The sequence below is a fragment of the Schistocerca gregaria genome, chromosome 11 (genome assembly GCF_023897955.1).
Source record: "Schistocerca gregaria isolate iqSchGreg1 chromosome 11, iqSchGreg1.2, whole genome shotgun sequence".
Taxonomy (NCBI): domain Eukaryota; kingdom Metazoa; phylum Arthropoda; class Insecta; order Orthoptera; family Acrididae; genus Schistocerca; species Schistocerca gregaria.
Window position 1 is genome coordinate 147,121,409 of NC_064930.1, and position 23,912 is coordinate 147,145,320.

The following is a 23,912-nucleotide window of genomic DNA, read 5'->3' on the forward strand; positions in this document are numbered from 1 at the left end:
GACTGCTCCTCGAGTGGACCTGGTCTTGTATTTATGCCTATGGCCTTCCCCCTCCACCAACGGCTGCAGGCGCTTCCTCTGTGGTCCGCGCCCATTCCCTGCGACCTGCTGCAGCGTTGCTGCTCCGTTTTCCGTCCGCTGCGGTTCTAGGTGTTCCCTCTGCGGTCCGCGCCCGCTCATCACGACCTGCTGGAGCGTTGCCTCTCCGGTTTTCGTCTGCTGCGGCTCTGGATGTTCCCTCTGCGGTCCGCGCCGACCAGTCCCACTTCTGGGTGTTCCATCTTCGGTCTGGTGCACCTGGCAGTCGGTCAGTGGCTCGTTTTCCATCTCCATGTCTTTGGTTCTTCTGTTTGTGCAGTGTTGCAGCTAGCCCCGTTGCTCCTTTAACAATTCCAGAGCCGGATCCCAGGCTCTGCTTAGCTGGTACCCTGTGTCACGGTTCATAAGATCGTCCACCATTTTTATTTCTATCGATTCTCTTATAACACTGTCCCAAAATCTGGGTGTTTGTGCTAGAATCTTGGTATCCTCATACTTCATGGCATGATCTAGTTCTAGACAGTGTTGAGCAATGGCTGACTTAGTCACCTGTCTTAATGTAGTGTGCCTCTGATGTTCTTTGCACCTGATCTCCACAGTTCTTGTCGTCTGGCCAATGTAGGACATGCCACATTGACAAGGTATATTGTAAATCCCTGGTTTTCGTAACCCCAGGTCGTCTTTGACACTCCCCAGCAGTCCCCCGATTTTGTTGGATGGACAGAAAACACACTTGATATTGTGTTTACGGAGGCTCCTACTGATTTTGGCAGAAATAGAGCCAGCATAGGGCAGATATGCCACATTCTTTGCTCCATGTTGGTCTTCTTCAGGAACCTGTGGTACAGTGGCTGGTTGGAGTGCCCTCTCAATTTGTCTGTCCGTGTATCCATTCTTGGAGAAAACTGTTTTGAGACGTTCTATCTCAATAGGTAGATTCTCTTGGTCTGACAGGGCACGTGCTCTGTGGACCAAAGTCTTCAGAACCCCATTCTTCTGTGCAGGGTGGTGACAGCTGCTGGCCTGCACATATAAATCACTGTGTGTTGGTTTTCAAGGCCACGGAGAGAACACCTAGAACTGAAGCGGACGGAAAACGGAGCAGCAACGCTCCAGCAGGTCGCAGGGAATGGGCGCGGACCACAGAGGAAGCGCCTGCAGCCGTTGGTGGAGGGGGAAGGCCATAGGCATAAATACTGGGCCAGGTCCACACGAGGAGCAGTCTCAGGTCGGACATCATGAAGGTTACGAGCTACGTGAACGAAATATCGTGCAAGTACGACGCTGCTATCCGGCAGAACACCCGACAACCCAAGATGTCATTAGATCGCCAGGAAAGCCTGAAGAGTTACAGTAATCTCGGCTGCTTCTGTTCTTCAGTGAGCTTCTGTGCACAGGACATCTTGTATGGGTACATACGGAGGGCACTTAAGAATGCGTTGAACGGAGCGTCTGGATATTCCCAGTTGCACTGCTGCCTTCCTACACGATTTCCCGGGACTTCTCTGTACAGCAACTCGTACCGCTTCAATATTCTCCGGCGAACAAACAGGCTTAGGCCGAGGTCGCTTCGCTTCCAATACTGTTCCTTCCTGTACAAATTTATCGTACAAGCTGTGGATGGTCTTCTTGCAAAGAACCCATCGTGGGTTAAACCGTTGTCGAAAACGCGTCTGAGTCACAACAACGCTTTTCGTTTCGTGAAAAAGTAACACAATTGCCGATCGTTGCTGTGTCGCCAGTCTTCCATTGTCAGCCATTGCTGCTTACTAGCGGCAGTATCGTGAATTACACGTCATTTCGTAACTCATTTGTTTTCCCAAGCTCTGGCTGGTACTGCTGTAGAGATCCCAGCGGGATATCTAATGTGCGCCGTAAATTGTGAAAGAAACAATTGGTAACACGTTTCGAGGGCCACCGTCTATTTACCGATTTCCATCCCCTACAGATAACTGCTTTGTGGTGCATCATTTTACTGTCTTAAGAGTGTGTGTATTGTGAAGACAATGTTTTCTTCATTTCTATAGCACAGCACGGCACTTCCTCCATTGAAAAACACTTGCAGACTGAAGGCAGTCTACGAGAGAAAAGACGCTGGCTGGAGCTGTGGCGCTCACCCTCTGTAGTGGCGGCGGCGGTGGTGGTGGTGCCGGCGACCAGGTCCGGCTGCGGCTGGGTGCCGTCGAGCGCCTCGTCGATGTCGCCCAGGCTGTAGGCGGTGGCGCAGCTGCTCGCCACAGAGGTGCGGTCCCCGGGCTGACCTCTGTACACCTGTTCGCCACAAAATGCAACAAATGCATACTCAGTGCGCAGCTGTGTGGATGAACCGGGTGATCAAAAAGTCAGTATAAATTTGAAAACTGAATAAATCACGGAATAATGTAGACAGAGAGGTACAAATTGACACACACGTGCTTGGAACGACATGGGGTTTTATTAGAACCAAAGAAACACAGGAGTTCAAAAAATGTCCGACAGATGGCGCTTCATCTGATCAGAATAGCAATAATTAGCATAACAAAGTAAGACAAAGCAAAGATGTTTTTTGCAGGAAATGCTCAACATGTCCAGCATCATTTCTCAATAGCTGTCGTGAACAGCACTGTAAAGCATGTCCGGAGTTACGGTGAGGCAATGGCGTCGGATGTTGTCCTTCAGCATCCCTACAGATTTCGGTCGATCACGATACACTAGCGACTCAGGTAACCCCAAAGCCAATAATGGCACGGACTGAGGTCTGGGGACCTGGGAGGCCGAGCATGACGAAAGTGGCGGCTGAGCACACGATCATCACCAAACGACGCGTGCAAGAGATCTCTCACTCGTCTAGCAATATGGGGTGGAGCGCCATCCTGCATGAACATCGTACGTTCCAGCACGTGTTTAGCAGCCATGCTGGGGATGATGCTATTCTGTAAGATATCGGCGTACCTCCCACCCGTCAAGGCAGCAGTTACAAAAGCAGAATCACATATTTTCTCGAAGGAAAAAGGCCCGAAAACGGCAGGTGTGGTAAATCCAACCCATACCATGACTTTCTCGTCGTGCAATGGAGTTTCCACGACAGTTCTAAGACTTTCAGTAGCCCAAATCCTGCAGTTGTGGGCGTTGACAGACCCTCGGAGTGTGAAATGAGCTTCGTTGGTCACGTTACTCAACCAATCGTCATCTTCGGCCATCTTTTGAAACGCCCACACCGCAAGTGCCAGCCGTAACAGGTAACAGTTCACGATGCCGATGGATTTTGTACGGACAGCACCGGAGGGTACGCCTCAGTGCCAACCAAACAGTAGTGTACGGAATGCCGGTGCGACGTGCGACTGCACGAGCGCTGACTTGCCCGTGCACAGACGAACCCGCTGCAGTCTCCACTTCTTCCTGAACTGTCTCAGCAGCATTGCGCCTTGTGCTCCGTCGGCCACTACGGGGTCTATCGTCTGAACAACCTGTGGTTTCGAACTTCGAAATCATTCTAGCCAAAGCTGCATTTGTCAACGGACATTAACCCGTATGAATAATGTCCTTTCTATGGCGATAGGATCGTAACGCTGAACTAGCACATTGCCCACTCTGATAATACAGTTTCACTAAAAGTGACTTTTCAGGTAATGTCAACATGTTGCGACCGCTGGTTCATCATTAGAGCTCCTTTTATACCCGATTGTCATGTACATTCACTGACGTTTTGCTGTCCAGCGCCATCTGTCGCAAATTTTGTGAACTTTTTTTTTGGTTCTAATAAAACCCCATGTCATTCCAAGCATGTGCGTCAATTTTTCCCTCTCTATCTACATTATTCTGTCATTTTTTTCAGTTTTCAAAATTATACTGACTTTTTGATCACCCAGTACAACACATACTCACTGTACAGCTGCCAGAAAAGTACAACACATACCTACTGTACACCTACCAGAAAATTCTACACTTACAAGAAAAGACAACAATACTAATTGAACATTTAAGATAAAAAACGACATATACCCACTGTACGCCTAACATAAAATGACACACATACCCATTCCTACAACAAAATACAACACATACCCATTGTATGCCTACCAGAAAATACAACATATATCCACTGTACACTTGCCAGGAAAATACTATGCACATCCACTGCACACCTGTCAGTGAATAGAAATCACACATCTCACATATCACTTAATTGTCTCTAGTCAAACAGCTTGTAAAGTGGCAGCACTGTCTCTTAAGTTGGCTACACTACATTTTATCAGAAAGGTTGAGTGCAGCTGTATGTCTGTGTATCATTTTTTTTGTGAGAATCTCACATTGTTGAGTTGTCATACAAATGGTGCACTTTGCATTAGATCAGCGAATAGATACTGTAGAGTGTTAAATAAAGACATGCTCCATCAAGGAGCGGGAAGAAATGTTTGAAGCAAAGTATTACCGATCAAGGTGGCGCAGTGGCTAGGACACTGGACTCGCATTCGGGAGTACCACGGTTCAATCCCGGGTCCAGCCATCCTGATTTAGGTTTTCCGTTATTTCCCTAAATCGCTCCAGGCAAATGCCGGGACGGTTCCTTTGAAAGGTCACGGCTGACTTCCTTCCCCATCTTTCCCTAATCCGATGAGACCGATGACCTCGCTGTCTGGTCTCTTTCCTCAAACAAACCAACTAATCACAGTATCCTAGTAGGAGACTCCCTACGAGCAGTACTATTCAAGATCAGTACAGGAAATGGGGGCTGCAGTATCCATTCAGAATGCGCAGAGGAGTATGTGGCAGACAGTTAGGACCCATGTAGCAAGTTCAACAAATTATTTCACTATTAGGGAACATTTTTCAATAAAATTTTTTACTGTAGTGAGGGACAATAAATGTTCTGCAAATATTCCTGCATGGCTTAGCATTATCATTAGCGCCGTTTAGGTAACAGAACTGTTTTCAACGCTCTAGTCAGTCTTAAGAAATTCTGAAATTCTTTTTTAACATTCCATAAAATTCCAGATGAACCGCCAGGTGTCTGCAACTTATTGCCACGATATTTCGGAACCATGTCTTCTGGCCACATTTGGGTGAATACCAAAGAAAATGCACTGAGCTCACGTATTTAAGACACCGCCAGGACAACATGTACAGTGTATCCAGTTGGTGATGTGCATGTGCTGCCAGAGTGCATGGTCTCCCAGAGCGCATGTGCTTCTGCTACAAGTCTGCGTGCTGTGCCACTCGTTCTTTGTGGTGAAACCTCGCCTCATCGATATCAAACTGATTGTCTATGTACTGTAAAATCGCAGAACGATGCCGGATATGTACAAAGTTTTTATAAGGCACAATTCCATGTAGAATGTAACTGGAAGCCGCTTCCGTGATCAGTGTGGGACTCCGGCAGTCTTATTTCCACTGAGTCAATTGTGATGGACCTCCAAAGTTTGCCGTTTGGGGCACAATCGTTTTTTCACTGTATTTCATCAAATGACCAGTGGACATAGCTCGTTCGGCGATAGCTGACATACTGGCATTGGGGGCGAGCCTGCCGCTGATGTTCTATTACATTGGTGTATAAATTTGTAACATTTATGTTTTGCATTTTGGTATTCTGATCGCTATGGGATTATTTTCAGTTCACTGTTGCTATTCGGGTTTAGATATTGTCATTTCGTCATTTGGACATAGCGACTTGGGCTGTGGTCACTGGAAAATGAGACTGCCAGGTGGCGAAAACGGAATATTTCCGTCATACTCTCCTCTTTAATTTCAACAGAGGGGTGACAGCAGCAGAAGCAACCGGAAACACATGCACCATGTGTGGGGATAATGCTGTTGGACGGACCAGTGGAAGAAAACTTGTTTGTGGACTCTCCACATTCAGGGAGACCTTCGGGGTTTGATGAATATCGTTTAAACGCATAAACCCAACAAGATCAACGTCAGTGTACTCGAGAACGCACAAATGTGATGAACTCTGATAATTCCACCATCGTGCAACATTTGCATGCAATGTCGAATGTACAAAATTTGGGTGTAGGGGGATGGCACGCCGTTAGCCAAAATCACAAAAAACAGAGTGCGGCCGTATATGTATATCTTGCTGTTTGTCATCAATGGGCTCACAAACAACATCGACCACTCCACCTTGTACCATTACTGATGACAAGAAACCGTCTCTTTATATTGGCATAGGGAAGAGGAAGGAATGGACGAACCCAAACAAAGCAGCATCTCCCTGTACAAAGACCTGTGTGCGTCTGTAAAAGATAATGTTACGCATCTGGTGGAACAGCAGCAGTGTGGTCTGCTACGATTTGCCTCCCTGAGGTGTACCCATCACTGCTGACATTTGTTGACAGCAAATGAGAAATCTTGAGTCCTCGGAGAACAATGACCAGGAAGACTGTGGCATAACCCACAGTCGTCCACACAAATTTCATTGTTGTTTGCAGATGTGAGAACCAGGAATAGCTGCAAATGGTCTTCGAGTAGCCGAATACAGCCATTCACAGCCAATAATCAATTAAGCTCGACCTGAGGACCCAGTCCATTCGATGCATACACAGCCCGCACCATTATGGAGTTACTACCAGATTGTATAGTGCCTCGTTGACAATTTTGGTCCATGGCTTCATGGGATCTGGACCACACTCGACCTGTCTCATCAGACCTTACCAACTGAAATTGGGACTCATCTGACTAGGCCACAGTTTTCCAACTGTTAGCCACGAGCCCAGGGAAGGTGCTATAGGTGATGTGTCATCTGCTGAAGTAGCTCATTGGCAGCACATTTCGCCTGCAGGTGACGTCGTGCTCAACCGATATGGTCACGAGCCCAGGCAAGTCACTGCAGGTGATGGCGTGCTGTTAGCAAAGGCATTCTCGTCGGTCATCTGCTGCCATAGTTCATTAGTGCCAAATTTCGCCTCACTGTCCTAATGGATACATTCGTCGTACGTCCCACATTGATTTCTGTGTTGCTTGTCTCTTAGCACTGTTCTCGGTCGTTAAGTCTGTGGTGAAAGTAATGCCTGAAATTTGATATTCTTGGCCCACTTCTCACACTGGAGTACTGATGTCACTGATGATATCCCAAATGGAATCTCCCAGCTATCTAGCTCCAATTACCAGACCACATTTAATGCCTTAATCCCCACCATGCAACCATAATTAGCTCTGAAATTTAACTGACATGAATCAACTAAGCACAAATGACAGCTCCGACAATGCACTGCCCTTTTTATACCTTCTGTACGCTATACTACTCCCTACCGTGTATTGTATATGTGCATATTGCTATTCCGTAACTAGTCACCTCAGTGCATTCGTGTGGTATTTTTCCTTTTGGACATGTCTCAAGAACAGATACGACACACTCACACTCACAGAGACAGACACACACATTATATAATTTACTGTAACCACTATGGCAGCCACAAATCAAAGGGAAGCTTGTTTTTTTTTGTGGCTTTAGGGCGCACAACTACATTGGTCATTAGCGCCCTGACTAATTTAGGAATGCACTGCGAGGCACAAGGTTAAAACAGCAACTAAAAGGGACAACACTATAAAAGACGTATTAACAGGCATAGGATTAAAAAACTACAGCATAATCAAACGTCCTTACACAGGTGTGTCAAGTTGATAAAACGAAGAACACGAGCAGCAGCTCCTGGGTCATTCGCTGAAATGGCATCCAGAGTACACGGCAGGCCAAGATCAAGACGCAGCGTAGTAAAATCCGGACAGGACGTTAAAATGTGGCGGACCGTCAGCAATTGCCCACATAGAACGGCGCCGGCGCAGCCGTCAGCAGATGGCGATGGCTGAGCCGGCAGTGTCCAATTCGTAGCCGGGCCAAAGCGACCTCCTCCCGCCGAGGAGGACGTCCAAGCTACGGGAAGAGGTTTCAAGGCCCGAAGCTTGTTGTCCCTAAGTGCAGCCCAATCGGCTTGCCACAGTGATAAAATGCGCCGACAAACGACCCTGCTACAATCTGATGAAGGGACACAACGAGAAGCCGTCCGAGGCTGGAGGACCGCAGCCTTGGCCGCGGCATCTGCAGCTTCGTTCCCAGGGATACCGACGTGGCCAGAAAGCCACATGAATCTAACTGGAGACCCGTCGCCCGCCAGCTGATGAAGAGAGCGTTGGATCCGGTGCACGAAAGGGTGAACCGGATACGGATCACTGAGGCTCTGGATGGCGCTCAGAGAATCGGAGCAGATGACGTAAGCAGAATGTCGGTGGCGGCAGACGCAGACGCCTGGTAGAGGGCAAAGAGCTCAGCTGTGAAGACCGAACAATGGCCATGTAGCCGGTATTTGAAACTTTGTGCGCCGACAATAAAAGAACACCCGACCCCGTCATTGGCCATCTGTATAAATGAAAGTCATATTAATGAACTTCGAACGAAGTTCGACAAAACGGGAGTGGTATACCGAACCGGGGGTAACCTCCTTTGGGAGCGAGCGGAGGTCAAGGTGAACGCGAACCTGAGACTGGAGGCAAGGTGGCGTCTGGCTCTCGCCCACTCAAAAGGTTGCAGGGAGTGAAAAATCAAGGTGTTGAAGGAGGCGACGAAAGCGAACTCCAGGGGGTAGCAGGGCAGAGGCATACAACCCGTATTGACGGTCGAGAGAGTCATCAAAAAAGGAACGATACGATGGGTGGTCGGGCATTGACAGTAGCCGACAGGCGTAACGACAAAGCAGTATATCGCGCCGGTAGGTCAGCGGCAATTCACCGGCTTCAGCCTGAAGACTCTCGACGGGACTAGTATAAAACGCTCCGATCGCAAGCCGTAAACCCGGATGTTGTATGGAGTTGAGGCGGCGTAAGATGGACGGCCGTGCAGAGGAGTATACGAAGCACCCACAATCCAGCTTGGAGCGGACGATCGACCGATATAGGCGAAGTAGGACGGTTCGATCCGCTCCCCACGACGTGCCACGGAGAACACGGAGGACATTTAGAGAACGGGTACAACAGGCAGCCAAATATGACACATGTGGAGACCAGCTAAGTTTCCTGTCAAATGTAAGACCTAAAAATTTTGTTGTCTCCACGAATGGGAGAGCAACGGGGCCGAGTCGTAAGGACGGTGGGAGAAACTCTTTGTAGCGCCAGAAGTATATACAGACAGAAAAACGGAAGCCTTTGGCGACACTCCAGGAGTAAAGACGGTCAAGAGAACGCTGACGACAGCGCTCCAGGAAACATGTACGCTGCGCGCTGCAATAAATGGTAAAATCGTCCACGAAAAGGGAGCCTGATACATCATCTGGGAGGCAATCCATTATCGGATTGATCGCTATGGCGAAGAGAGCGACGCTCAAAACGCAGCCCTGTGGCACCCCATTCTCCTGGCGAAAGGTGTCTGGCAGGACAGAACCCACACGTACCCTGAACTGTCGATGCATTAAAAAGGAACGAATAAAAAGAGGGAGGCGACCGCGAAGGCCCCATGTATGCACGGTGCGGAGAACGCCCGCCCTCCAACAGGTGTCGTAAGCCTTCTCCAAATCGAAGAACACAGCCGGGGTCGGGCGCTTCCGCAAGAAGTTATTCATAATGAAGGTCGACAGGGTAACCAGACGGTCAACAGCAGAGCGGCGCCTGCGAAATCCACATTGTACCTTGTTAAGTAGGCGTCGAGATTCGAGCAGCCAAACCAACTGGGAGTTAACCATTCGCTCCATCACCTTACACACACAGCTGGTAAGCCAGATGGGTCGATAACTGCAGGGCAAGTGCTTGTCCTTCCCTGGCTTAGGAATCGGTACAACAATAGACTCGCGCCAGCATGCGGGAACATGTCCCTCAATCCAGATGCGATTGTAAGTACGAAGAAGGAAACCTTTACCCGCAGGAGAAAGGTTCTTCAGCATCTGAATATGAATAGAATCAGGCCGTGGAGCAGAGGACCGTGACCGGGCAAGTGCATCTTCGAGTTCCCGCATGGTGAATGGGGCATTGTAGTTTTCACAATTCGAGGAGTGGAAAGTAGGTGGCCGAGCCTCCTCTGCCTGTTTTCGGGGGAGGAAGGCATGGTGGTAATGAGTGGAGCTCGAAAGCTCTGCGAAAAAGCGGCCGAAGGTATTGGAGACATCCTCAGGGGCCACAAGGACGTCATTCGCGACCGCCAAGCCAGAAACTGGTGAGTGGACCTTAGTGCCAGATAGCCGGCGCAGGCTACCCCAGACAACAGAAGAAGGAGTAAAACTGTTGAAGGTGCTTGTGAAAGCAGCCCAGCTGGCTTTCTTGCTTTCTTTAAAAATACGACGACACTGCGCACGTAATCGTTTATAATTGATACAATTCGCCACTGTAGGGTGGCGTTTAAAGGTGCGTAAAGCACGTCGACGAGCACGTAAGGCGTCTCTACATGCTGCGGTCCACCAGGGGACCGGTACGCGCCGTGGAGAAGAAGTAGTGTGAGGGATGGAATATTCAGCAGCAGTGAGAATGACTTCCGTGAGGTGTGCGGCCTGAGTATCGCAGCTTGTGAAAGGTCGCCCTGGAAGTGAAGAGCCCCCAGTCTGCTTTGGAGATGTTCGAACTAGTTGAGCACGGAGAGGGGGTATGATGCAGGAGATGGATAACACACGGGAAGTGGTCGCTCGAATATGTATCAGAAAGCGCATACCACTCAAACAGGCGTGCAAGTTGGGTAGTACAGAGAGAGAGGTCCAAGTGGGAATAGGTGTGAGATGTATCTGAAAGGAAAGTAGGGGCGCCAGTATTGAGGCAGACAAGATTGAGCTAGTTGAAAACGTCTGCCAACGGGGAGCCCCTCGGTCAGGATGCTGGAGAGCCCCAAAGAGGATGGTGAGCATTGAAGTCTCCAGTTAACAAAAATGGTGCAGGGAGCTGAGCAATAATTTGCAGCATGTCTGCCCTGGTAACGGCAGACGACGATGGAGTGTAAACGGTACAGATGGAAAATGTAAAAGTGGGGAGAGTAATGCGGACGGCAACTGCCTGCAGGCCGGTGTGCAATATGATGGGATCATAGTAGATATCGTCCCGGACCAGCAACATAGCCCCTCCATGAGCCGGAATACCTGCCACAGGGGGTAAGTCAAAACGCTCAGAGGTGTAGTGTGCAAAGGCAATGTGATCGCATGGGCGTAGCTTCGTTTCCTGGAGGGCTACGACGAGCGGACGGTGCGAGCGGAGCAGCAGTTTCAAGTCCTCTCGGTTGGAGCGAATGCTGCGAATATTCCAGTGAATAAGTGCCATCGTGAGAAGGAGAAGGTGCAATAAGCCGCTGAGGGCCCGGCTTCGAGCGAGCACTGCCGCCGCTAGCAGGAGGCGGACAGTCATCGTCCATTTGTTCTATAGGTTCATCGGCCATCTTGTGAAGATGGCCAGAAGAGGGAGCTTCCTCCACTGGTGAACGGCCAGACGTTCGGCTACCAGCGGTGCGGCCAGGTGAAACGGATGACGGCCTGGGGCGGCAACCGCTGGGGGGCGCAGGAGGAGAAATGCGCCGTGGCGGGGAAGGAGAACTGTGCTTCCTATGAGCCTTCTTGGAAGGTCGTTTTGTGGAGGGATTGGGCGATGGCTGAGGGTTCGAGGTACGTAGAAGGTCTGCACGAGACGGTTCTTTCTTGAAGGCCCATGCTTCTGACTTCTGTGTCTTCGTCCTGGTAGAAGCTGATAAAGGTGCTTGTGTCGAGGGGGGGGGGGGGGGGGGGAGGAAGAGGAGACGTCGACCGGGCGATCTTAGCACTGGCCGAACGGACGACCGTAGTGCTGAAGGTCAGATCGCATGTCTGCGTCGCCACCTCCCTGGTAGTCCGAGGAGAGTCGAGGACAGTACTGTACTTCCCCGCTGGGAGCAACGTGGGCTTCCTACTAGCGAATAGCTTGGGAGCAGCCGAGGTGGAGACTTTCTCTTTGACCCGAATTTCTTGGATACAGCGTTCTTCCTTGTAGATGGGACAGTCGCGGGAGGACGCTGCACGGTCACCGCGGCAGTTCACACAACGAGGAGACGGAGGTGGACAGTCACCCTCATGGGCAGCCCTGCCACAAGTGACACATTTAGCCGCGTTGGAACAAGACTGGCGAGCGTGATTAAAACGCTGACACTGGTAGTAGCGCGTAGGTGTCGGGACATAGGGGCGAACAGAAATAACCTCGTAGCCCGCTTTGATGCGCGACGGCAGCTGAACACTATCAAAGGTCAAGAAAAGTGTCCGGGTCGGTACAAGGTCATTGTTGACCTTTTTCATGACCCTATGGACAGCCGTCACGCCCTGCTCAGCGAGGAAAGGCTGAATCTCCTCGTCAGTCAATCCGTCGAGTGATCTAGTATAGACCACACCACGAGACGAATTCAAAGTGCGGTGAGCCTCCACCCGGACAGGGAACGGGTACAGGAGTGTGGCCCGAAGCAGTTTTTGTGCCTGAAAGGCGCTCCCAGTTTCTAGTAACAAGGTACCATTACGCAACCTGGTACATGACTTGACAGATCCGGCTATGGCATCTACGCCCTTCTGGATAACGAAAGGGTAGACAGAGGAAAAATCCTTTCCGTCCTCAGATCGAGAAACTACGAGGAACTGTGGGGCAGGCGGTAGTACTTTTGTCACTGGTGGCTGGTCAAGTTTCCGTTTGTGGGCAGAAGTCGAGAGAGAAGAAGAGAAATCCATTGAGGAGGAATCCCCCATGATTGCCAGCGTCTCCGATGGCGCGCTCCTTCCTTGTGGGGACCCTCTCAGAGAGCACTCCCGCCTTAGGTGATTGTTCACACCTCAGGTCACACCTCCCGAGAAACGGACAGAGGGACCAATCGGCATGGTCGGAAGGTGTCAGCTCAGGCAATCACCCCTCCCTGGTCCTGGCCAGGGGCTACGTGCGTGCCCTACTTGTCTACCCAGGGCGGGGAATTAGGCGTTACCCCGTCACCGGTTACGCGTGCGAACGCGTGGGTCGGCCTTCAGGCACGCACAGGGAGGAAGGAAGAAGAGGAAAAAGAAAGGAGAGAGGGAAAGAAAGGACAGACTGTCTCAAACGCCGAAGCGGAGACAAGAGAAGAAGAAGAAGAAGGCAAGGAGAAGAAGGCAAGGAGAAGAAGGCAAGGAGAAGAGTAAGTAAGACAGTGAGATGGAGAAGAACAAAGAAAGGAACCAACCAAAGGAAGGAAGAAACCAGAAGAAGTGAAAAACCAAAATGAACGCAAATATAGGTCGTGAAACCGTCCGTCTCCGGATGCAGGCGCTAACTACCCCCTTGAGGAGGAGGGACTCCTTTTAGTCGCCTCTTACGACAGGCAGGAATACCTCGGGCCTATTCTAACCCCCAGACCCGCAGGGGGAGGAAGCTTGTTGACAGAGAGAGCAGCAGCGAACTATCTTTGCAACAGGGCACAGTGGAGGCGGCTGTGGAGGAGCACTCACCCCATGCAGAGAGTGCAGGTCTGGCTGTTGGTGCGTGGTGGAGGGCGCGTAGAGCTCGGCGTCAGCAGCTCCAGCGGACACACACGCCGCCAGCGGCGCTAGCGTCGACAGGAACTGCTTGCGGCCTTCTGAGGACGACGACGACGCGGTTGTCGACGCCGCGCTGGCCCTCACTGCTACTCCACCCGGCGCCACCGCCATAGCGCGCCCATTGCCCAGGTCCGGGTACTGCTGGCCGTGCCATTCTGCAATGGATGTAACAACACTCACGTGACCGCCTGTCTAGTGCTAGTCACTCCAGAGGTAATTGTAGGCTTTCAACCTTGTCGCTATCTGTGGGTGTGTGTACATGTCCTGCAACACTGCTCCCCAGCTGCTGTGGGCGAGTATACACATCATGCTATGCTATTCCCCAGGTGCTGTGGATGTGTATACATGTCCAGCCATGGCACTCCCCAGATGCTGTGGGCGTTTATACATGTCATGCTCCGCCATTCCCCAGGTGCTGTGGGTGTGTATACACATCATGGTTACCCATTCCCAGGTGCTGTGGATGTGTATACACTTTATACTACGCCATCCCCAGGTGCTGTGGGCGTGGATGCATGTCATATTTTGCCATTCCCCAGGTGCTGTGGATGTGTATACATGTACAGCCATGCCACTCCCCAGGTGCTGTAGACATTTATACACATCATGCTCTACCATTCCCCAGGTGCTGTGGGCGTGGATGCATGTCATACTTTGACGTTCCCCAAGTGCTGTGGATGTGTATACACGTCCTGTTGTGCCGTTCCCCAGGTGCTGTGGGTATGTATACACATCCTGCTAGGTCGTTTGCGAGGTGCTGTGGATGTGGACACATGTCCTGCTATGTGGTTCCCATGTGTTGTGGGTGTATATACACGTTGTGCTACACAGTTCCCCAGGTGCTGTGAGCATCTATACACATACCACTTGGAACTTCTCACAGTGCTATGTACACTTGAACGCATCCTGAGCTGCCAACGTCTCACTGCAGTGGTCGAGTTACGTCGATATTTCGGCGAATAAAACAGTTTCTAGTATTTATCGTACAACATGCATGCCCCACTGTGTGCTATCATTTCCAGAAAACCTCGTTTCCATATCTTGAACCATTTAGGAGATATGGCGATTGTTATGATCGCACGACTCGCAATGTGCAAGGCTGTTAATTGGTGTATCGTGCGCGACTCTCCTTCAAATATAGAACTAAATAACTCTGGAACGAAACGAATTATCTTTCTGCTCTCAATTTTAAATAAAATTTCGATATATTATCTACATTTAATTTCTTGCAATGCAGGACCTACAATCTATGATACACGAAGTTAACGCTCTATATTTATTCCCTCTGCAAAGTCTTTAAAATTTCGTGTAATGTATTACTTAATTTGATGCAATGCAGTAAGTAGGATTGATAATGAAAAGAAATTCAGTTTGTTATCGCATGAAGATATCAGACTGTAAGACATGCAAAAATCAATTTTTTCAGATTTTTCCACCTGCTAGTTTACGAAAAACTAGATAAGTATTTCATATCAGCTGGAACGCCATCTCTCAGTACAGGGAATAATATTTGGTGAGCAGCACAGCCATAACAAAAGCAATCTCAGTACACTTGTAGCAGCGGATGGTTTGTGTAAGGAGGCAGCGACATACTTTGCATGACATAGCAACACTTCACAGATCAATTTGACTTGTGGTGTGGAAGAATTTTACGGAAACACATTTTCTGCAACTTATATTCTGAAAAACAAATTATTTATAAAATTAATTTGTTGGTTATATTTGTACTGTATTTGTATTTGCTCCCCAAATAGCAAAACTCATTTACTACACTCCTGGAAATTGAAATAAGAACACCGTGAATTCATTGTCCCAGGAAGGGGAAACTTTGACACATTCCTGGGGTCAGATACATCACATGATCACACTGACAGAACCACAGGCACATAGACACAGGCAACAGAGCATGCACAATGTCGGCACTAGTACAGTGTATATCCACCTTTCGCAGCAATGCAGGCTGCTATTCTAACATGGAGACGATCGTAGAGATGCTGGATGTAGTCCTGTGGAACGGCTTGCCATGCCATTTCCACCTGGCGCCTCAGTTGGACCAGCGTTCGTGCTGGACGTGCAGACCGCGTGAGACGACGCTTCATCCAGTCCCAAACATGCTCAATGGGGGACAGATCCGGAGATCTTGCTGGCCAGAGTAGTTTACTTACACCTTCTAGAGCACGTTGGGTGGCACGGGATACATGCGGACGTGCATTGTCCTGTTGGAACAGCAAGTTCCCTTGCCGGTCTAGGAATGGTAGAACGATGGGTTCGATGACGGTTTGGATGTACCGTGCACTATTCAGTGTCCCCTCGACGATCACCAGAGGTGTACGGCCAGTGTAGGAGATCGCTCCCCACACCATGATGCCGGGTGTTGGCCCTGTGTGCCTCGGTCGAATGCAGTCCTGATTGTGGCGCTCACCTGCACGGCGCCAAACACGCATACGACCATCATTGGCACCGAGGCAGAAGCAACTCTCATCGCTGAAGACGACACGTCTCCATTCGTCCCTCCATTCACGCCTGTCGCGACACCACTGGAGGCGGGCTGCACGATGTTGGGGCGTTAGCGGAAGACGGCCTAACGGTGTGCGGGACCGTAGCCCAGCTTCATGGAGACGGTTGCGAATGGTCCTCGCCGATACCCCAGGAGCAACAGTGTCCCTAATTTGCCTGGAAGTGGCGGTGCGGCCCCCTACGGCACTGCGTAGGATCCTACGGTCTTGGCGTGCATCCGTGCATCCGTGCGTCGCTGCGGTCCGGTCCCAGGTCGACGGGCACGTGCACCTTCCGCCGACCACTGGCGACAACATCGATGTACTGTGGAGACCTCACGCCCCACGTGTTGAGCAATTCGGCGGTACGTCCACCCGGCCTCCCGCATGCCCACTATACGCCCTCGCTCAAAGTCCGTCAACTGCACACGGTTCACGTCCACGCTGTCGCGGCATGCTACCAGTGTTAAAGACTGCGATGGAGCTCCGTATGCCACGGCAAACTGGCTGACACTGACGGCGGCGGTGCACAAATGCTGCGCAGCTAGCGCCATTCGACGGCCAACACCGCGGTTCCTGGTGTGTCCGCTGTGCCGTGCGTGTGATCATTGCTTGTACAGCCCTCTCGCAGTGTCCGGAGCAAGTATGGTGGGTCTGACACACCGGTGTCAATGTGTTCTTTTTTCCATTTCCAGGAGTGTACTTTAAGTGTCTCATTTCCTAATCTAATTCCCTCAGCATCACTCGATTTAATCCGACTACATCCCATTATCCTCATTTTGTTTTTCTTGATGTTCATCTTATATCCTCCTTTCAAGACACTGTCCATTCAATTCAACTGCTCTTCCAGGTCCTTTGTACACATAAAAATTTGTTAATGGAAATGTTAAACTCAGAACATGATGAATGTATCAGCTTTCTGCGGATGGACAGTGAAACGTTTGATAACTTGTTTAGAGTTGCTTCGCCCACACTCTGGAAAAGTACGCGAAAATTTATTTTCTTCTTCTTGGTCCTCTAACGACGGCTCAGTAAAATACCACAGCGTGGGGACACATGGCCCACATCGTCCATAGAAGAAGCGGAGAACTTGGATTTTTTTTCCATTTCATTGCACTTACGCTTGTATTTCATGCATAAAGTGTCGATTTTGTTCATAACCACTTCCTGCGTAAGGTGTGGCTGGGAAACATGCGGCACGTGTACCATTTTGGTAATTGCCAGTGCTGTTTTGTTTTTAGTCTTGATTGTAGTTTCTGTAATTGTGGAAACTCACCATATATATTGCGATATATTCTAATGGAACAATATTTCACTGAACACATGCGGCTAATCACCGACACAAGCAACGGCCGCCATTTTGTCAAACTTTTGGTCAGTCAAAATTTCTCGCAAACACGTCAAATACGCTGTAAGCTTGACAAGCGCGTCAAGCAGCACCGCGCGCAGTCAAATATTTGACAAGCACAGTTAAGTTTGACAAAACGTTTGATTGTTTGCGGGGTCTTTAACGTTACTGACCTGCTGCGGCGGCAGGCAGGTGTTCGGCGGAGGGCGACTTCGACGCTGTGGCAGACGCGATGCCGGAACCAGTGTCATGTTGCTGTTGCTGTTGCTGCTGCTGTTGTTGCTGTTGTTGTTGTTGCGAACGACGGGCAAACAGGTCCGTCAACTTGCGGTACGTAGAAGTCGATGATGACGAGGACGTCGACCCGCTTGAGGGCGATGAGGCAGCTTTGGTGACGACAGCTACACACGAAAACAAAGGCATTGTTCGACCTCCAACAAGCTTCACGACCGCTCGCAGTATTTCATTAGCTAAGAGACCGGGAAAGGAATAACGTGTGACGGGATTATGCACTATGCTCATTTTCCGCGTAATGAAAGCTGCTCCAGAGTGATTTACTTTTGATATTCCTCCGAGAAATCGAGGCTAAGAGATTTGCGAGCCTGTCGCATACGATACGAATGCGCCAGCCAGTAGGTGTATGACATTTTGTTTTCTCTAATCTTTCTCCATACACTTGCATGGTTACAACAAATCACACTTCATTTGAAAGATACAATAATAATAATAATAATAATAATAATAATACATGCAACTGGCTGAGGAAGTCATGGACATGTGGCATCAGGATAAAGTTGACATTATACCAATTATACTATCAACTACAGGAGTCATACCAGACAATATCCACCAGTACATCAACGCAATACAGCTACATGCAAATGTATACAGGGTGTTACAAAAAGCTACGGCCAAACTTTCAGGAAACATTCCTCACACACAAGTAAATAAAAGATGTTATGTGGACATGTGTCCGGAATCGCTTACTTTCCATGTTAGAGCTCATTTTAGTTTCGTCAGTATGTACTGTACTTCCTCGATTCACCGCCATAACTTCATACGGGATACTCTACCTGTGCTGCTAGAACATGTGCCTTTACAAGTACGACACAACAAGTGGTTCATGCACGATGGAGCTCCTGCACATTTCAGTCCAAGTGTTCGCGCGCTTCTCAACAACAGATTCGGTGACCGATGGATTGGTAGAGGCGGACCAATTCCGTGGCCTCCACGCTCTCCTGACCTCAACCCTCTTGACTTTCATTTATGGGGGCATTTGAAAGCTCTTGTCTACGCAACCCCCGTACCAAATGTAGAGACTCTTCGTGCTCGTATTGTGGACGGCTGTGATACAATACGCCATTCTCCAGGGCTGCATCAGCGCATCAGGAATTCCGTGCGACGGAGGGTGGATGCATGTATCCTCGCTGACGGAGGACACTTTGAACATTTCTTGCAATAAAGTGTTTGAAGTCACGCTGCTACGTTCTGTTGCTGTGTGTTTCCATTCCGTGATTAATGTGATTTGATGAGAAGTAATAAAATGAGCTCTAACATGGAAAGTAAGCGCTTCCGGACACATGTGCACATAACATCTTTTCTTTCTTTGTGTGTGAGGAATGTTTGCTGAAAGTTTGGCCGTACCTTTCTGTAACACCCTGTATACTGATGGCGGTAGTATGGCGTACACAAGGAATAAAAGGGCAGAGCATTGGCGGAGCTATGATTTGTACTCAGGTGATTCACGTGGAAAGGTTTCCGACGTGATTATGGCCGCGCGACGGGAATTAACTGACTCTGAAGGCGAAATAGCTGTTGGGGTTAGACGCATGAGATATTCGACTCTGCAAATTTATTTATTTATTTATTCATTTATTTACACGTCAAGTTCCACAGGACCAAATTGTGGAGCAAATCTCCAAGGTCATGGAACGTGTCACTATACTATCGTCAGGGAATCCAATATTCCGAGATCCAAAAGTGTGCCGAGAATAGCAGATTTCAGGCACCACCTCTCACTACGGACAACACAGTGACCTACGGCCTCCACTTAACGACCGAGAGCAGCAGCGTTTGCGTGGAGTCGTCAGTGCTGACAGACAAGCAACACAGTGTGAAACACCCGCAGAAATCAATGTGGGACGTACGACGAACGCATCCGTAAGGACAGAGCGGCGAAATTTGGAGTTAATGGGCCATGGGAGCAGGCGAACTATGTGAGTGCCTTTGCTAAGAGCACGACATCGCCTGCCGCGCCTCTCCTGGGCTCCTGACATGTCGTTTGGACCCGGGGCGACTGGAAAAGCCTCGCCTGGTCAGACGAGCCCCGGTTGCAGTTGGCAAGATTGATGGTATGGTTCGAGTGTGGCGCAGAGCCCACGAGGACACGGATGGATCCATGTTGTCTACGAGGCACTGTGGAAGCCGTGCTGGCTCCATGATGGCGTGGGCTGTGTTCACACGGGACGGACTGGTTCGTCTGCTCCAGCTGAACGGATCAGTGGCTCGAGATGGTTATGTTCGGCTACTTGGTGACCGTTTACAGCCATTCATGGGCTTCATGCTACATCGCACCCCCCTCAGTTTTAGTTATAAGTTGGCACAGTGGATAGGGCTTGAAAAACTGAACGCAGATCACTCGAGAAAGCAGGAAGAAGTTGTGTGGAACTATGAAAAAAGTGAGCAAAATATACAAACTGAGTAGTCCATGCGCAAAGATAGGCAACATCAAGAACAATGTGCGCTCAGGAGCGCCGCGGTCCCGTGGTTAGCGTCAGCAGCTGCCGAACGAGAGGTCCTTGGTTCAAGTCTTCCCTAGAGTGAAAAATTAACTTTCTTTATTTTCGCAAAGTTATGATCTATCCGTTCGTTCATTGACGTCTTTGTTCACTGTAATAAGTTTAGTGTTTGTGTTTTGCGACCGCGCCGCAAAACCGAGCGATTAGTAGACGAAAGGACGTGCCTCTCCAATGGGAACCGAAAACATTTGATCACAAGGTCATAGGTCAACCGATTCCTCCACAGGAAATAGTGCCGCGCAAAACAAGGAGTGCAAGCTTCCTCCATGAAAAACACGAACACACTGTACACCACCGCCTCATAATTTTACTGTTGGCACTACACGTGCTGGTAGATGACGTTCACCGGGCATTCGCCATACCCACACCCTGCCATCGGATTGCCACGCTGTGTACCGTGATTCGTCACTCCACGCAACGTTTCTCCACTGTTCAGTCGTCCAATATTTACAGTCCTTACACTGAATCCTTGCCATTGCGATTTGACTTCCGTCAATCTACACCTCGCAAAGAGACTGTCAAGATAAAATTAGAGAGAGATGAGTCCACTTGCAAGCTTACCAGCATTCGATCTTCCCGCACACCATTTGCAACTGGAACACGAAGAATTGGGAGGGGGGAGGATGGGGGGAAATGACAGTAGCACAGAAAGTACCCTCCGCCACACAGCATGAAGCAGCTGGCCAGGTATGGTGGCAGTTGGAGTTCGGGGTTTGTGTGGAGGAGAGAGGATTTGGGCACACAGTTGGCACTCGTGCCGATTCAGGTCCGCAGAGGCCAGCGGTGAAGGTAACTTGGACAGGCAGTATAAAGGGCAGTACTCACCATTGGTGACGGGATGAGGTGGTACCGCTTTGGTGCTGGGGGCGGCTGGGGCGGCGGGGACTGCGGGGGCGTCCGGTGGGGGCGGCGTGTGGCGGGCCTCCGCCCCCGGGGGGCTGGCCCTGGGCGGCATCACCCTCCCTGCAGACACCTCCTCCAGCTCGTCCAGTTCGTCCATCTCCGCCGTGTCCGTCGCCGCGTCCTTGCTGTGGGATGGGAACAGCGTTAAGTGCTTTGGATACTTCGCTAAATGCCATCAACACCTAGTGGATCATATACGTTACTAAAGAGTGACCACAGCCAAGCTCCTGCATCTAGTCCATATCGTCCCTGTTCTTTGGCATAGCCTCCCTAGGAGTGGTGGTGGTGGTGGTGGTGGTGGTGGTGGTGGTGGTTGATTTCTGGGGTGCTAAACTGCCCAGTCATTAACGCCTGTACACACCCCAACAGTTGCACACCCCAACAGTTGCACAGTCCAATATACCAGTCACAAATGATGAAATGGTGAGGACAACACAAGCACCCAGTCCCCAGGCAGAGAATATCCCTAATCCAGCTGGAAATCGAACCTGCTCCAGAGGCAGGAATGTTAGCCACTAGACCATGATCCTTGTTAGGTATCATGTGCTTCACTAAAGAATATCGAGACAGTGGATCGGGTCAGGCATTAAAAAGTGCCGATGTTCCAACAACAGGTACCTCACACTGGCTGTCCATCTGCACTGTATCCATCGACGTATCCTTACTGTGCTGTGTAATATTGAAGAATTAACGAGTCAAAAAACCGTAGCATTTTCAAAAACTATAATTTTTTATTGGCTTAAGGGGAGTACGACGTCAAACGGGCCGACTTGGTGCAGGAGAGGCACCGCAGGACATTTTAATTTCCACTGTCTATACTTTTACAGATAAATTCATAAAACTTTGTCTGCATGAACAGGAAGTGGAAGTTCGAAAACACAACGAAATAATTTTTTTACATGTGAAATTTCATCACTTTTTTTTCACTTACTAATGTCAGTATTTGTTGCTATAGGTCCACTTTTCTTGATAAGTAAGAGACATTCTCCAATGAATTTTGCACAGCATACAAACCACACTTAAAGCTGTATGAAACGCTCGAATTTTGGAAATCTATTAAAAACCGTGGTAAAAATTCAGGTAATTAACTATAAATTTTGTGTTTTTCCTAAACATGAAGTTAAACATATAACAGCTCATTCGTTTTTTCATAAATTAAATAAATTCCAGAGTTTTATGCACCAGTGAATATGTATGATGTGCAAAATTCATAGAAGAATCTCTCTAACTTATGAAGAAAAGTGTGCCTATAGTAACAAACGCAGCCATTACTAAGTGAAAATATGATGAAATTACGCACATATAAAAAATTATTTTGTTATGTTTTCGAACTTCCACTGCAATGAGTGTGAATCCTGAATCCTTCCTGGTGATGCTGACAAAATTTTATGAATTTATTTGTAAAAGTATAGGCAGTAAAAATTAAAATGTCCTGTGGTGCCTCTCCTGCTCCAAGTCTTCCCGTTTGACGTCATGGCCCCCTTAAGTGTTTTCGAACCTTCCACAACAAGTGACAAAAAACCTAAAACTTTTTCCACTTCATAACAGGGTTGCTACAGCAACCAGTATTTATTATATTCAGAAACAAGCAGTGTTAGTTGCAGTGATAAGATTTTTTATTAGCTACCAGTGGTGCGTTTCGCCTTTATTTACGCATCTTTGAATTGGTCTACAGATAAATACAAAATGTCATAATAGTAGCATTTAGTGAGATTGGATCGTTGTTTTAGTAGTGGGCTTCAGTCCAAGGACTGGTTTGACACAGCTCTCCATGCTACCCTGTCCTCTGCAAGCATCTTCATCTCCAAATAACTACTGCAACCTATATCCCTATGAATGTACTTACTGTATTCATCCCTTGGCCTCCTCTACGATTTTTACCTGCCTCCCCCCCCTCCCCCCACCCCCCGCCCACACACACACACTTCCGCACCAATACTAAATTGGTGATGCCGTAATGATCCAGTCATGATCTACTTCGACCAGCATCAGTCATTTTGCTCTCCAAATAGCAAAACTCACCTAATACTTTAAGTGTCTCATTTCCACATCTAATTCCCTCAGCGTCACCTGATTTAATTCGACTACATTCCATCATCCTCGTTTTGCTTTTGTTGACGTTCATCTTACATCTCCCTTGCAAGACACTCTCCACTCCGTTCCCTGCCCTTTGCTGTCGCTGACAGAATTACAATGTCACTGGCAAAGTCCGTGGTTTTTATTTCTTCTCCCTGAAGTTTAATTCCTTCTCCACATTTTTCTTTAATTTTCTTTAGTGCTTGTTCAGTGCACAGACTGAATAGCATCGGGGAGATGCTACAACGCTGTCTCACTCCCTTCCCAACCACTGCTTCCCTTTCATGTCCCTCGACTCTTATAACTGCCATCTGCTTTCTGCACAAATTGTAAATAGCCTTTGGCTCCCTGTATTTTACCCCTGCCACTTTCAGAATTTCGAAGACAGTATTCCATTGTCAAAAGCTTTCTCCAAGTCTACAAATGCTATAACGTAGTTTCGCCTCTCCTCAACCTCTCTTCTAAGATAAGTCATTGGGTCAGTAATGCCTCGCGCGTTCCTACATTTCTACGGAATGTAAACTGGTCTTCCCCGACGTCGGCTTCTACCAGTTTTTCCATTTGTCTGTAAATAATTCGCGTTAGCGTTTTCCAACCGTGACTTAGTACAATGATAGTTTGGTAATGTTTATACTTACTGGAGAGTAATTACTCAGTTATGAATGGCGTCCCGCGACACTACGAGGGCTTCGCCGTCATCTTTGCTCAAGACTTGTCGAGATGGTCTGAAGATAAGTTTCGATCGAAAAGAAACCAGTTAGCATCTGCGTGTGCTCTAAGTTTCTAATGAGTCCTT

At 48.9% G+C, this 23,912-nt stretch overlaps 1 protein-coding gene across 1 annotated transcript in view; it reads right to left on the reverse strand.

Moving 5' to 3' along the window:
- Positions 1 to 23,912, reverse strand: part of LOC126295073 (AF4/FMR2 family member lilli-like) — a 404,574-nt gene that overhangs the window by 3,126 nt on the left and 377,536 nt on the right. The window contains exons 10-13 of the mRNA XM_049987318.1: positions 20,963 to 21,165; positions 17,513 to 17,740; positions 13,407 to 13,651; positions 2,157 to 2,310 (exon numbers count right to left, since the gene is read on the reverse strand). Coding sequence (XP_049843275.1) covers positions 2,157 to 2,310; positions 13,407 to 13,651; positions 17,513 to 17,740; positions 20,963 to 21,165 — 830 coding nt within the window. The remainder of the gene's footprint in view (positions 1 to 2,156; positions 2,311 to 13,406; positions 13,652 to 17,512; positions 17,741 to 20,962; positions 21,166 to 23,912) is intronic.